The 16,587-nt window shown below is 43.8% G+C and overlaps 1 protein-coding gene across 1 annotated transcript; it reads right to left on the bottom strand.

Moving 5' to 3' along the window:
- Positions 1–4,444: 4,444 nt before the first annotated feature.
- On the bottom strand, positions 4,445–15,134 carry T265_09545 (hypothetical protein; the record flags this gene model as incomplete). The annotated part of the gene is made up of 2 exons (XM_009175649.1): positions 4,445–5,673; positions 14,504–15,134. The coding sequence occupies 2 exons, from the start codon at positions 15,132–15,134 to the stop codon at positions 4,445–4,447; spliced, it is 1,860 nt and encodes a 619-aa protein (XP_009173913.1).
- Positions 15,135–16,587: the final 1,453 nt, after the last annotated feature.

A 16,587-nucleotide genomic window follows, 5' to 3' on the forward strand; every position in this document is an offset into this window, starting at 1 on the left:
ATTGCTTCGAATACACATACATTCTGTTCAGTCCGAATCAGATGCCTTGGTTTTAAGTTTGATTCCTGGGTAGAATTTAGCCTACACAACAAAGCCAACCTATTCTGCAAGGCTTGTGTACACCGCAAAACCTTTTCAGTTCTATTGGAAATCAACTTTACGGATATTCGGCATTCACCCATCCACATTCCACCCACTCCCACAACTGCGCTACTCCCGGAATCGCCCGGTGTGCTGGAGCTTCAAGAGTGGCCACGACCTACATTACAATCAAGATAGGTTAAATGTTCCTGTTTCTATCGGGAGATTACCATGCCTGATTGGATCTGAAACCATGGCGAAAGCTCTTGCCTTCAAGGAGCTGGAAGATCTGTTCAAAGCCCATTATTCAGTAGTTCACAATATTATCCTTGAACAAGCTCCTTTCTTTATAGGTTGAATCGGTACAACTTACCAGAACATGCAAGCACTGAGACCTGCAACGGGCGAATTCCCCTAGTTTCCTCGTTCGTCCCACAGAATGCCGGACTTTCTGCTAGGCGATCTGCAGCCTACACATGTCGCTTACGGACCGCAATGTGATAAGTGATAAGTCTGCACGCGCTGGTAGCGCTACAATTCCCGAACATCTAGTGAGGACCGATAGACAGCATATCTAAACACAAAACTGTAAATGCATAAATATAAAAACGACTATGGGATCAAATATCGAGTCGAAAACTTAAAGGCTCATTAAAAGAAACTATTTAGAATGACTCAGAAATGCTACACATTACAGGGTTCACCAACGACATAGTTCTCTGCTTGCTTTTGAAGTCGCTTGGATTGCCCGGTATTGGTTTTGGAAGGCCAGTGACACTAGTAACGTTCCTGGGGTGTTTTTGACATGTGATTATGTACGAATACATCAGCTTTCAGCTCGTTATGTGTGCGAGGAAACGTTATGGTGTTCTCTCGCAGTTTTGAAATTACGGTATGGTATTTATCCTTAGGGAGTAGGTTTTGGCTGTCAGCTCCTCAAGACCGCTGTAGGTTTCGGAAAACCCGTTCCACAGTTTAGCCGATTACTATGTATCTTCTACTCCCCCAGCCTTTTTAATGACCACTAATCAGTCATTATATTGGATTGTTTTACTTTCAGATGATGACTCTATAGGGAAAATGATTCTAAACCAATGTTCTCTCTTTCTAATTGGTCCCTAAAACATCTGGGGCTGAACGGAATGTCCTACCTTTATCGCAGTAAAAAGCAATGCTTCTCTCAAACAAGCACACCAACTCCCCCAAAAATGGTTCTACTCTAGAAATACACTCATTTGCAAATCAGTTTGGTTTTCTTGAGAAACTTAACTGAATCTCTCGTTTATTCTACTCTACAACTGAATGTGCCTCACACAAGCCATCTCATGTTTCAGTTGGCACGATATTCGAGATATAACAGTATATTTTCATGGAGGAAACTACTCACAAAGTTGCTGAAAACTCTTCGACAGCCCACGACCGGTTTCATCCTTCTTGGGTCTCATCATGTAGGCGCAGTCCCCGGGTTTCCGTCAACCTTATGTTCTACTTGAATATCATGCCAACTAAAGCATTAGGCAGCCTGTGTGCAGCACATTCAGTTGTAGAATATCATACCGTGAAAACCAAACTGATTTGAAAGTGAGTGTATTTCTCAAAAACAGTCCAATTTGGGTTCAAGTAGAACATAAAATTGACGGAAACTCGGGGACTGTGCCTACCTGATGAGCACCAAGAAGGGCGAAACTGGTCTTCAGCAGTCGGAAAGTTTTCAGCAACCTTGTGAGTAGTTTCCTTTATGGTTCTACTCTAATTTACAGATGAAGTTATGCTTACCCGTACAGTGCATTTCTGTTAACTGACTTTTATATAATAATTAAGGCAATATTGTTTTCCTTTTATCGGGTAATGTAAAACTGTCGCTCGATATTTAACTGGTATCAACTTACTATGGTCAGGTTATCCACATTACGATGGATGGTTAGCGAATGGAGCAACTTATTGGTCACGTGCGACAACCAGATCTGTTTGCCGCAGTCCTTTGAATTAGTATAGAATGATGAATCGTCAACGGAAATCCCACTTCTTCAAGTCAAGGATATTATTTCAGTCAACAGAAAACTACTCATGAGGTTTTGGAAAACTCTTCGACAGCCCGCTACCGGTTTCCGCTTCATCGGGCTCATCGCGTAGGCACAGCCCCAAGTTTACGTCAAAATTGTGTCCTATCTGAACGCACACTGTAAGAAATTCGTGAATTTCACTCATTTGATCTTTATTTAAAACCATATTAGTGTGCGAATGAACGAAACCCGTATATATTACTTCACACTTTCAGCATAAACCCTCGACACATGATCGAATCCGCTCGCCTGTTCATCCCATTTACACAATAAACAGCGCTTGCTAGGGCTATCTACTCCACCCCTCCCCGCCCCGGGGGAACTTTTCCCCGGTCCAAATTAACCCACTAACAGGTATTGAATCCCTATTGAGACAGGCAACTAGCACAATCCGTTTTCGGTATTGCTTGCTAGCATTCGCAAATATTTTTATCATCTTGTCTCATCTTGTTCCATGCAAGCTCCAGAAAATTTCCACCCTAATATGGACAGACCAATGAACCTGCATTATCTGAAGTGAAACTTATTATGGGCAAATCACGTAGTTGATAACTGGCTGCATGTGAATGATCGACAACCTTAGGCTTCCACTTTGTTGCATAGTTTGGTTCTGCAGACTACATTGCGATAAGTACTGTCGTGGGGACTAAGCGAAGCCGGCCTGCTGTTTGAGTATTGGCAAGGTCAACCGGTCGAGAAACACCATAGGTTTGATTCCTTCTTGCGGGGAGCCATCCATAGCATGGTGTTTTTCTGCCTTCCAATATAGACTTAGAGGATCTAAACTCTAAGATCCCCCTATCCAAAAATATTAGACAAGGGCGGTTTCTCTCACCGCACCGAAGCAGTAGATAAAAGCCACTGATGAAACGAACTGCGTTGTCTAGTTTTCATGAAGCAGAAAGCAGCTGCAGTTAATTTCAGTGAGGATAACGATTTCACTACTCAGGGAGGAATATCAATACAAAAAGACGGATTTCCTATTGCATGAGAAGCTGGACAACATCAGTTCGTATGACGTGAATTACAAGACTGGAGAATGAAGGGCGCAAAAAATTAGTCCAAGTGCTAGACAAGCAACCATTCGTTTTCCGATAATACCCCTTTCGGGGGCGAGATGTTCAAGTGCTAAGAGCTTGAATTTACTGGCCGGAAGGTCGGTGGTTCGAACCCGACTTCTGCCTCTCGACTTCTCCTGTCTAGGCTTGGACAACCTGGCAGTATCTCAGCCCTCATGCTTCCTTCGGATTGCATGACAGCTAGGCACCGAAGGGTGTTACAGCTGGACGATTTTTTTAAACGCACCTTTCAACTACGAACCTAAACGACCCGGCTCAAATATCCGTAGAGTTCGGTAGGACGCGCACTCTAGATGATTCCCAACAACAGCCAAAAGTTTTTCCCAGAATCCCTGGCTTTGCCACACAAAAACTGATGGGGTTTCACTTCAAACCTCAAAATATCATCACTGCCTGGTGAAAATACCCCTCGGGTAGAATACTTACTACTAGTGTATGCAGCGCACCGATAAATGTGCGAATATGAGGGACTCTCCCAATGGGTCAGAGGTTGACGAAACTTTGCAATGTTAGAATCCCATCCATCCGCCAGCCTTGTGCTTGATCTGTTACAGCAGTCCGCAAGCTAAAGTCCAGAACAATGATTAGGTGCATGTCAACGTCAATAAACTCCAAGCTCGAATTTCAAATAGGATTCAACGATAGCGAAATACTTCTGAAATACTTCTGGTGATGTTCATCAATCGGCAAAAAAGGCTAAATTCCGGTGTCTTAAAAACTCAATAAGGTAACGCTAACGATGGTGATGTTCATCAATTGGCAAAAAAGGCTAAATTTCGGTGTCTTAAAAACTCAATAAGGTAACGCACCACGGATGAAGCGGTCTGTTCCTGGTCAATAAAATCTTATAAAGCTATTGTGAAACCCACTTAGAACCAACCGCTCGGATTCGCCCAAAAGTGATCACATTAAACCTAGGAATCAGAACGATCTCAGCAATTTCTGTTCTCACCCTTTTTTGATTATCCCTAACAAAAAAACGAACATGTTTGAAAAAAGGTGCTCTTTAGCTGTTGTAAAATCGAGTGTAAGTGCATGGTTTCTGTGACAGAGCAATGGTTTTGTTCTTTAGACTTATTGAAATAACGGTGATCTACAAAGGGTGCACACATCGGGAAAAATATAAAGTTTCACACAGCCTATTACACTTGGATACGTGTGATGTTTAGCGACGTACACAGTGACAATTACAGTTGCATTATGCGCACAAGATGAAGTTTGTCAGCTGTCATCGGATATAATCTTGCTTACGCCCCATGCAAGATCGGAACAGGCATTGTAGGAGTTCCCCATGGGACTGGCGGTAACTCCGAGTCCGGTTTCATCAACTTGATTTGGTGAATCGTCGGGTTCTCGGTCGGTACAAGATGATTCAAGATGCTTGTTCAGGTAGGATTTTAGGGCGAAGTTCTTGTGACAGTGTTTGCACTCGTACTGCTTCAAGTTTGAATGGGTCTGCATGTGAGCACGCAGGTTAGATCGGTCAGCAAATGCTCGTCCACAGTGTGCGCACCCATAAGGCTTTTCACCAGTATGTGCTCTCCGATGACCTTGTAACAACCAGGGCCGGCTGAATGCTTTCCCACACAAATCGCACTGATGCTTAAGGTCGTGTGTGAGTATATGCATTGAAAGCGCGGGCATGGAAACGTAGGCCTTGCCACAGTGGGGGCATTTTCTGGCTGCCTGACTGTCAAGACTTCGATGAGTTTGTTTATGTCTGCTGAGGTTGGAGGATGTCGCGTAGCTCTTACCACAATCCGGACAGTTGTACCTTTGGCTGGAATGTTCTGTCAAAGGGCTAACTGCAGTCAACAGAATTTGATTGTTCGGCGTCGAGTGGGTTGTAGGAAATGGACTTGTTTTTAGAGATAGATGTTCTAGCGTACCGTCACTTGAGGATCCCGTCACTGATGAACCTGAATGTCCAGATGAAGAACTCCAACTCATCATTCCAGATTCAGTGCGTGGTTTGCGACCGCTCATCTGGCTCTTTCTTTTTCCGCGTCGTCTTGATCGGCCGTCAGAGATGAAGAACGCATCGTAGGTGTAGCCGACGGTAACTCCGGCCTGAAAACCGGATTTTCGGCTCTTTCCACGCCCAACCGAGCCAGAACTTGGAAACGACATGTTACTGACCTGACACTGACTCTCCCTATTCGGCTCCATCTTGACACCTGACAATTCCGCTGTACTGCCTTCATACTCCATCGAATTTGGCCGATTTTGACTTGGTGACAAGTTATTTGCGATCCCGTGTATTCTGGACGGAGTACTTTGAGTCCCCGGAAATTCGAGCTGCAACATTTGAGGTAGTCGGACTGTCTTGGTAAGAGGAGTCTGGCAAGGGGAACATGCACTTGGCTGTAACCGAGGCATACCATAGTCGGATGTTGGGACCTCCGGACTCGTATGGCGTCTTCCGGCCAATGATAAGTCAATGCAGCCATCTGAATGAAGTTAAAAAAGGGAGGGGTGTTGAGGACGGTGTGAAAACCAACAACAGGTAACACTTCAGTCAGAAAAAGGGAACTGATGTCAGGCCGGCTATCCAACCAACGGCAAGGGTGGAATTCATTTCCTCATTATTTTCTGCCCCAGGGAGTGTTTAATTAGTCTAACATATGGACAAAACGGACTAGCTATGGTGGATGAGAAATGACTATGAACAACAGTAACCCTCTCCAATCGGGTTTCATCTATGACTAACAGTTCCGGGCATAATGACCTGCAGTGATACTCATTCTGCTCGTTCCGTAGCATTTTTGGTTAACCATGATGGGCATTCATGTCAGTTCTGTCTAAAGAAACGAGATCTTTTGACCAAATGGTAGCCCGGTTTCGGGTGAGTTGGCGGTGTGATACACACACGCAAGCACATAATACAGACAGCACATACAGACGAACATGCAAGGTGCACACAACGAGATAAGTTGGTACTTGAAGGAAAAGCCTGGGGGGTTCATGGAGTGCACCAACACTCATCAGAGAGATGCCGGAACGAACAGATGGTACTGGAAATTTGGTTCGCAATTTAAAGCGTTACGCAAAGGATGCTAAGTTTATTGATTTCATATCGGAGTTCTGTAATTTTTTGGTCACTGGTAACCTGAGTAACCCAGTGTTGGTCAATTAGCCCAAATATATTTTTACCGTTCAGTTCATGCTAAAACTTTTCATATTGGGGTTGTATTATACAGTTCATCCATTAACTAGCAGTGATTGGTGAAAGATTTGTTAGTCGGCATCTCCACTGGCTTGAGCGAGTACCAGGACAGAAGAAGCTCGAAGTCGCTCATTTCCATCATGGTAGTTTTGATTTTTTTAAGTATAATTTTTCGAGCTTTTTCTCACCTGAAGCGTAAAATGTCGTCAAGGAGGAGTTGTTTTTTCAGCTGTAAGTCGTTCTAACTAACGTTTAGGACGTTGAATAGGTGATTCTCAATTTTTTCCACTTAAATGACTATGCGGCACGCCATCGACTATCTTTTCCATCTACATTATGTGACCAGTAAAGCAGGCCAACCACCGAATGGAGATGCTTCAGATCCTCTACAGTAGGTTCGTCAGTCCTCTCCTAGTGGCTTATATGAATTTGGGTTGACAGTACGCCCAAATATAGCTGTGCCTTTGGTAGATGGATAACAGCTAATCTATCAAGAGGCCTCCGAGCTCACCTTTTTCGGAGGTAAAAATTTGTTTGTCCAGTGAACGGTGTTGTTAACTATTCCAGAGATCAGTGAAATTTCGTGAGACTTTTGGATTCGGGTCTGATCTCAATCTCATTTTTGATGACCGTGAGGTGTCCACACCTAACCAACTCGGTGATCCATTGTCAGCTACTTTCCATTCTGCAACTATTTATGTCTTACCCGGAGAAAATAAGTCTCAAAATAAACCTACCCAACCAGCTAAAAAACGCTCACAAGGGAGGTCTATTAAAAAGGAGTAAAGCGCTTACCAACAAATGAGTTTTTTTACTGTAATAGCCCGGACTGAAACCAGGTTTGCTAACACGGTCAACAGCCTCGATATGCTGATCGACTAAAATGTGCATGAAAGATACATGGCATGATAAGATAAATACGACTCTGATTGGTGTGATCGTATCAACTCTAGTCTAGCTAACAACAAATCTTGACAATTCGACAACTACACCCATTTACATGCCAATTTAGTTTTCACGGGAGACCCACCTGAAACTCAGCTGATCCTTTGTTTTGTAGTATTCTCTAACTAAATGTGCTGCACAAAGGCAGCCCCCCCCGCTTCAATTCGTAAGATATCCGAGATTCTACAATATATGTTCATGAAGGAAGCTGCTCACAAAATCACTGATTACTCCTCAGAGGAGTCCCAAGAAGAGTGAACACATTACTGGGTTATGAAAGTTTTTCATCAACCTTGTGAGTAGTTTTCTTAAAGAAGATATACTGCAATATCTCGGGTATCAGAGCAAGTGAATTATGAAGCCTAGCGGCCTACTTGTAGCACGTTCAGTTTAAGAGTATCACAAACGTTTCGGTTGTTTCTTCCATGAAAAACAAACTTGTATTCAAACGAGTCTAATTGTCAAGGTTCGTGCAATTTGGGTTCAGGCAAAAGTTTAACGGAAACTCAGGGTTTGCGTCCACCTGATGAGCCCCATGAAGAGCGAAACTGAACCTGAGCTGAGGAACAGTTTTCAGCGAGCTTCTGAGTAGCTCTCATCGTGAAAACTTGGCAGTTAACCATGCGAGCAGACGTCCCCTAACATTGCTCTGTCCTTCCCTACAACCTTGAATTTGCTACAAGGGAGACACTGTCGTTCACAAAGAGCATCAACGCACTAGATGTAGTAAAAAATATTTTCTACCTGCAACCTCACCCAGAGGCGGATACGTATTTCCGAAGCAACGACTCAGACTTCCTTTACTAAACTCAGGAGTGGTTGACCACTCGTAATGCCCTCATATATCTTTTGTTAGAGCATTCAGAATGTTTCAATTCATTGGGGTGCTTGCCACTTTATTCATCTGTCTCCCCTGTACTGGGGACTGGATATGACTGGGTCTGACGCTTGGGTCGTCTCCCTGGGGCCATACAAATGCACTTCGAACACGTACGATCCACAAGCTCACATTTTTCCTTACGCAAGTCGGACCTGCCTCCAAACAATGGACCTTTCAGCTCTTTAGACCTTTATGAGAACATTCCTGCGAAGTATCTATTTCCCATTCCATCGGCCTGGTTAGTTGTTCATGCATTTTAGAATACAGGTTGTAGACTGTAATGGGACTCACAGGAGACAAAGAGATGATTAGCAGGTGAGAATGGAGGCTTGGGAGAATCCCCGCACCAAAAATAGCTTGATATCTTGATAGCTTGATAGTCTTGGCTTAAATAAACTCATTCAAAAAATTTTGCTTATTAGAATTTCCAGTAAGATGTGCAAACTGTTCGTGATCTAACAACGTTATGCGTATTACTATGTGTGCTTGTACCCAAAGCCGTAGCTGGGCTCTTAGAGCACCAGTAGGTTCTGAACGAGCTCGAACTGGCTGAGTGATTAAAGTGCGACCGCAAGGTCCGTGGTTCGAAACCAACCTCCACATAGTAACTTTATGTCTAGTCTTAAGCAACCTGAGAGTATCCCAGCCATCGTGCTTTCTTCAAGGAGCACGGTAATTAGACGCCAGAAGAGTGTTACAGCTAAACGACCGTTTTTACTAGATTCTGAATACCATGTAGTCCGTTCCGTTGGCCATAAACTCCACACCCGAACCACGGTATAGGCGGTGTCTGTGTATAGGTGTGTTACAAGTGCGACCGCAAGGTCCGTGGTTCGAAACCAACCTCCACATAGTGACTTTATGTCTAGTCTTAAGCAACCTGAGAGTATCCCAGCCATCGTACTTTCTTCAAGGAGCACGGTAATTAGACGCCAGAAGAGTGTTACAGCTAAACGACCGTTTTTACTAGATTCTGAATACCATGTAGTCCGTTCCGTTGGCCATAAACTCCACACCCGAACCACGGTATAGGCGGTGTCTGTGTATAGGTGTGTTACGGTGCGTCGGTCTACATAGATTAAATACGCTCACAAATACTTTGCTGTAGGCTATTACGGAGCAGCGAGTAATGGACTCAGATGTCAGAAATGAAACGGATGTAAATGATACTACCTGTACATAGGGTTGTAAAGCTACTCGTCAAATGCCCCATGCACCAAATCGTTGTTTTCAAGCTGGCCATAAGACTAATATTTACAGCAAATTCAGTTTTTTGGTAATCATCTTTGTCCGGATTTAGTTTTGCCTCCAATGTTTCTTTACCAAGCAGTGCAGTCCAATAGTAGTCACATCATTTAACCAAAAGATCTGGCATTTAAGACCGGTGGCTGTGGGTTATATTAATACTGGTTATTTGGGTGCGCTTCTGAGCTTCCAGATCACGGTGCTTGAGGGCAGACACATCTCAGTATGACGAGTGATTGGCCTTCCGTATTTGTACAGTCACTAAATAAGGTTATATCTGACTAAATGGTGTAGCCACTCTTTGCATCCGAAAGCGTTTGTGGTCGTACGGAAAACTCATCAGGAGCTTCCGTAGACACATTTGCGTTCGACAAGAATTCTCACTTCCTTCATGCTCGTTCAAGGTTCTGGTTGGTGGGGAAATTAGGCAGGTTTTTGGATCATAATAGATTTGTAGTTGAAGAGAATACTGGTAGCTTAGGTTGTCGTGATAACTGCTGGCTTTCCTGGTGAGCTGGTTGTGAACATCTCACTGCGGGTTGAGGTGACATCATCAGTGCGCTGTGAGTGACAATACGCTAATGTTGAGAGTATCAATATCGTAATACAGCTTTCGGTCAAGGATGACCGCGTGGTCATCTCAGGGGTAATCTATCTGTGAATTGCTGCATAACTGCGGTCTAGAGACAGATATCAACTACATCTATTGCTATATGCAACTGGATTCGCACATCTATAATATTAATATTCCATATTATGGCACGCGTCCGTGGGAGGATCGCTGGTGCAACTGCGCGAACAAAAGTGTGCTAGGAGCGGATTCCTGTTACGAAAAGCATAAATTCTGGACATGTTGATAAACAGCTGGGTTCTGTATGTTACACCGCCGACACAAACGGGAGTTATCCCAGCCCTTAAGAGCCCCCATCGCGCTGTCCAGGTGAATTCCATGCATGCTGAACTGATTATTCCGTTTCAGAAGTCAACAGATTGCGGTCAACTTTGAAGAGGACAAACATCACAACATTTCAGTGATTTACTGCCAACTATAAGCTGATTCATGTCAAAACAGTGCCCCTTTATTTGTCAACACAACGACATTTGGTCGTTCATACTTGGCGGGAGGGGAGCGAGCTTAGCTGTTTGACTATTACCCAAGTTAAACCCTTCAGGGGGTCATCAACAGTGAACAGCTGCCCAGAGGATAACTGGTCCATAATAAGTATGCCTGAACCCGCCGGACCATCTGGATTGGAATTTCCTATGCATTCCATTCTCACCAGACCATCTCAGTGTTCTAAGCGATCGGACTGGAGAATCACTGTCCATAAAGTATATTTACGGCCAAATTTCTTTTGACTTGGGGTTTTCAGTCGGAAATAAACTGTGCTTGATTCTAACCGATTCAATCCGAGTAATGACGGTGGGGTGCGAATTGCATCAGTTTTACTAGCAATTGTAGGGGTTATGGCTTTTCTTAAATATCGTCCCATGGTTTCATATTAAGGTTATACTAAGCGTTGTTGAAACAAGGCAAAACTTTTCTACCTCGTTCCTGAATTCTCTTGAAATATTTTTAACCATAGGTGTAGACAGATATTTTATGGATGTAGTCTAGTCGTCTAGTGACTTGGCAATTTCTCGCGATTCAGTCCCTGAGGTATAAAACTGTATCAGAATGACATAACATAGCGATTCCACATGATGGATAAAAGTCGTTCAACTGCGGTACTTTTTAGACATGAAACTACCGTGTGGCTCAAAGGTCTAGACACAAACATCGAAGTGGGAGCCAAAATTCACAAATTTTGGTCAGTAGCCGATGGCATACAGCTGATATTCTGGTGAAAGAGAGCCATGGGAACTAAATAGTGAAACAACGGACGAGAGTATAACAGCCGGAATCATTTTTTCACGTCTCGAAGAAACGAAAGTAGCATAGCAATAGAAGAACATAGTGGGATTCAGAACGCGGACAGGAGAAAATCACCTTAACGCACTTTGAAAGCAGTGCTTCAGAAGCCGGCAGCCGACTTAGCGACTATAGCGTCTGAGGTCATATTTCCGTCCAAGCGCCATACACTACGGTTATGTATATTAGGATGTCGTGAGTCTACCTCCGGTTCACGTGAAACGAAATCCAACGGCAAGAGAGAACAAAATGAATTCGTCGCTCTTCATGTCACAGGGGAACGATTTTCGGGTTCTAGGCCGTGAAAGTATTATAAGTTGACATCTGGATGCACACACACACACACACACATGCCGGGTGAATAAGCTCTGGTAAGGGTTGTTTTCGATCGGTTTCAAAAACACCCTGTTTGTTTAGAGAGGGAAAGACTCTTCAAATCATTCTGTGCGCTCTGCTAATCGGTGTATATGACCCATCAGTTTGTCTCATTCGAAATCCCTTATATGATTTATGCAGATCAGATTGGATCAGTTCAGCGATGGGGTAATTTTGAGCCTGTATAAATAAGTGACCACACTCCCCCCACATACACACAAACCCACCTCACCTGACATAACTATTACCGATTCTACCATGGATGAAGACCACTGCGTCGGGTTTTTTTAACCTGACACCATGACGCAATCCAAGCAGCTCGTGACAAAGATGACATCTAATACAAACATTGGATTGAATGAGATAGCCATCTTTATCTCTGTTTTCCAGAAGTTTTGTATAGTGGACGCGCAAGTATGCCTCCCAATCCAAGAGTTAAGTGCAACAAAACTTTCCTAAAAAGCCGTCATTGAATGAAAAGTAGCCACATCCATCCACGTTGTTGAGGTTTCAAAACCAGTGCATCGATGTTGAAAGCGAATACCTGTTTAAGGCGTATTCCGTAGTGTAAAACAAGTTCATTGATTTCAGTAGATTGCTGGATGCAGCCTTGAGCTGAGCAGAAATCACGACGATCAAAACAACGCATCAAACAATATCCCATTAGACGGACTCCTGGGCGCTTCATTCTTTTGTCCGAATCCACAGGAATCTCACCTATTCTCCCTGTACATGCACGTGGGTAGCCCAACAACAAATCATTTTTAGACAGGTGTTGGTCGGGCCGAGCATACCATCTCCTGTCGACTCTGAACAAGGTGTGCGCTGGGTTTTTTTCTCTCGCATCACGGCACCTGCTGCATTTTCCCTTTAGTGCAATGAGCAGGTGGCTGTATCCGACACTGAGCAGATGGCAATAATGAAGCTTCAACATCCTGTCATAATTCGAGTGTATATTCATTCCGTCTTGAAGTAAGCTACTGTATACAGAGTTTGCAAGGCTTATTGAATGAACGCAAGACCTACCGTTTATTGGTAAGCTAATACTTCAGAATCGCCAATCCTTTGATTCGGCAGATTACTGCTAGAAACTGCGTTGTCTGGTACTCGTCGTGCCTTCTAAAAAAGCCAGGCCTAATGTACAGTTAGGCTGCAGAATTACAAGTCAATCTACGTTTCATATCGATTCTCTAGAACTTGTCACAAAAGTTATTGAAATCTGTTTGTTCCAACGTAGAAGTTGCGATGCACCCCGGTCTTGAACTCAAACCTACACCCGAGAGCCCGCTGGTGATAGGGAGTTGGTCAAAGTGAAGAAATAGCAATATCTTCATCCGGTATTTCCGCTCCGGTGAACAAGTCCCAGCCTTAATCCTATGGGCTGGCGTATGGGGTGTCAAACCCTGCTGGCGGGGCAAGGATAACCGAGAACCGTATTTTGGTCGCGTTTGATTTTACCCCTTTCATTCGTTCGCTTCTTAAATGGTCAACCGCATGGCGTATCTTCCGAGGTCTGATTCGTCGCATTAAATGTCACACTGGATTGTGTAAATTGGTGATATGGCCTACATACCGTAGACAATAGTAGGTTCTTTTTGGTAAGTATCTTCGCGAATCCCACGTGGCAGTAATCCAGGTTTCTAATATGTTCCCATAAGAATAAGCACCCTGAACTGATAACATACGTTGCTGATAAACAAAAGAGTTGTTCTCTTTCAGAACTCCCACCACCTGACACATAATACGTTTAAACGTATTTGTCACAGCCCTCCAACTGGTCCATTTTGCGGCTGCAGCGGGTTTCGGGCATCATATTTGTCGACTGAGCGACTATACTATGAATAATGGCAGGAAATTGTGTTCTGGTGAGAATAATTAGTGTTCAGAGACGGACTGAAACCCGCCGTCATGATGTGACGAAAGCTGCTTGCCAAAGTAGCTCGTGAGTGCTGAATGTAACGAAATTACTGCTGCTGAAAAGGTTAAGAAGTGAGGTATACCTTAGTCTGTTTAGCTAAAAGTTAAGCAAAATAAGTCTATAAACTTGTAAGGTACGATTTCCAGATTCCTCTGATTCCTCTCAGTCGCTTTGGAGACAAGTTTGTGGGAAATGGTAATACTCGCAATCATGAATTCAGCTAAAAGCTGAAAACTATGACGGACAGTCTTCTATTCAACTAGCCTTCGAATACGAGTTACTCACTAGCCGGGATAGGTTACCTTTTGAGGCACTACTCTGATCGGCTCTCTACAACACAGTCCAGTCGTACTCTGCTGAAACGCACCTGAAAAGGTCGGTAACCAGCTACAGCGGATACGACGAGGTTGTCGGCCTTCTCTATCGTCTTGCCCCATTAAAATCTATGATACCAAGTGTGTGAAACAACGAAAGCAAGCCCAAGTGCGGAATCTCAGTCCTCTTATCCATCTGTTCATTCAAATGCATTTGATGGTTATCTGATTGACATTGTTCAGTATGGATACCTCGCTCCTTTCCGTAAGTTTGCAGTGCATTTTAGCCTGGAAAATCTAACTCTTTATATGGAAATTCATTGATCCTGGCCAAATCCACTGTAACTGCCAACTAACATCAACTGATTTATACCACACGCTACACCTTAGCAGTGAAAGACAAGCTCCTCGCACTTTTAGACCGCTGAATTCATCTTTAATCAATGGAACTCCTAACTTTCCGGTTCTACAAAATCAAAACGATGTATGTGAAACGAAGAAATGCAGAGCTTCCAATAAGCTTACCGAAATCCTTTTTGTCCGACTCGTTCTGATGAGAATGAAGTTTGGCCAACTGTGTTTGGTAGATAAATCTAGCGATCTGTTGCACAGTTTCCAAATCCCCTGTAGTTGATGGTCCATCATGCATATTTGCTAATCGACGTAACAGTTCTGCTCTCTCATTCAACCACTCGCCAGCAGCTGGGGAATCATTGGGATGGAAATGTGGAGAGGAAGTCAGTGTTTGTGGAGACATTGCGGAAATGAGAATATCTGAAACAATCTGTGGATTGGATATAGAGTTCTGGACAGCTTCTCCGCCGAAGTTTCCTTTGGATTCACATTGAAACCGCAAGGCAGAAAGGCTACTGGGACAGACAGGTGAAATGTACTTCTGGTTTGTATCCGCCGATAGCGGGCGAAATGCGCTGAGTTCACTATGTCTCAAAGTGGCCGGCGACAGCCTGGAACGGCAGGCTCCTAGTTCGTTCATTAAAAGTTTTTGGTAAAGTTTGCAGTAAGTCTCCCTCTGTAATAGTGTATCTTCGTAAGTCCTTAATGACGAAGGACAGTCGAATGGCAATGTTTTCATCGTTTGGTATACATGGGATTGCGCGGGAGCATGCGCTGGTACCTGGATCTGTGAGTGAAGCATTACCGTTCCTTTGGTGAGCCAGGAAAGAGCCCACTTCGCACTTTTAGCTTAAACAGCTGGTCAGAAACTTAACTCTGATTGGCCCTGTCGTGCGCTGTCACTTCATTTTGGCACGATAAGTCAAGCGCACACTGCTGTGAGCCGGAGCGCGTGGACGCGAAGGGGTGAAACTACCAGGGCAGGCGTGACGCGCGTGCCAGACACGCACACGTCTTAACCAATTATCTTTTGACCGATATCAACGCGCGCATTCTGATTGGATAGCGCAGTCCAGGCTACAGATGCGCGTCTAATCAGCAAGCCATTCGGCCATTCGACTGAGACATGAGAAGATAGTTCAAGGATGTAAGCCCTATCAAGCGTTTCGGATATGAAGGCATTCGCCTTAAGAAACTTGGAAATCGTGCATCTAATGATTCCACTCGTTTAATGACATTGCATAAGGAACCTGAGAGACAAATATGTTCAAGATGCTCCGAAAAAATTTCTTTTCATTCTGCATTAACTACCTTGATCTCCGTTAACTCTCATTGGATTTGGAGCGCCGAAAATTATTGAAATACAGAAAAAACTATAAAAAATCTGGGAAGTTGGAGAGTTTCACTATAATCCAATAATCTGACATATTGGGTGCTGCCGTTTTGTACGAAACAATGGGCCACAAGTCCTTTTCATATCGGAGGATAGTGTTGCTTTATATTTATATTCTAAGACATTTGAATGGGAGATGTTATGGTGTGGATTTTTACTTCGACCAAAAGAAATATTTCAGATGTTCGATGACCTTTTCTGTGCTTCAGTAAAGCACTTACAAGTCCAGTGACGTGGCCAGCCGCATATTGGTGGTCAGCTACCGACACCTCGTCAGTACGGACGATTAAATTACTCACCCCTTTGCTACAATAGGGTGAACAAACTTGAAAAAGCCAGGCACATTCTATTGATTAGTGGTTGTACTTGTAATAGGGAGTGAATGATAGCTTAACACTTTGGTCCATCGTGCACAGACAGTGGTAACAAGGGCATCAAGCAGGGCACTGTATCAGTGAATGAGCGTTGATTGATTGCAGCATTTTCAACTTCCTTCGTATCCCGTACCCCAAACTACCTTAGCATTAAACTATGGATAAATCTTAAGCTGATCGTGAGTATTTCGCCATTTGCACAGAGTCGAGAGGGAGCTAACCCAGTCTCGTCATGAATTGCAGGCGCGTGCTGCATAAACCGTTTCCTTGAAAGGTAGAGGTCAGAGGTGGGCTGCTTTATTTAGACGCCTTGATCCCCTGCTCATTTTGTACAGAGCAGCAAGAACTCCCTGCGTCAGTGCCCTCCATTAGAACATTTTATTTGTATGTGGATTTGAGTAAGGAAATACTATTAAGTTTTTGGACGATTTGGTCGCCAGAAATACCAAGGGTATCATGGCTCGCTGTGTTTAACATGAGTCTACTTG

The sequence above is a fragment of the Opisthorchis viverrini genome (assembly GCF_000715545.1).
Source record: "Opisthorchis viverrini unplaced genomic scaffold opera_v5_283, whole genome shotgun sequence".
In the NCBI taxonomy this organism is placed as follows: Eukaryota; Metazoa; Platyhelminthes; class Trematoda; order Opisthorchiida; family Opisthorchiidae; genus Opisthorchis; species Opisthorchis viverrini.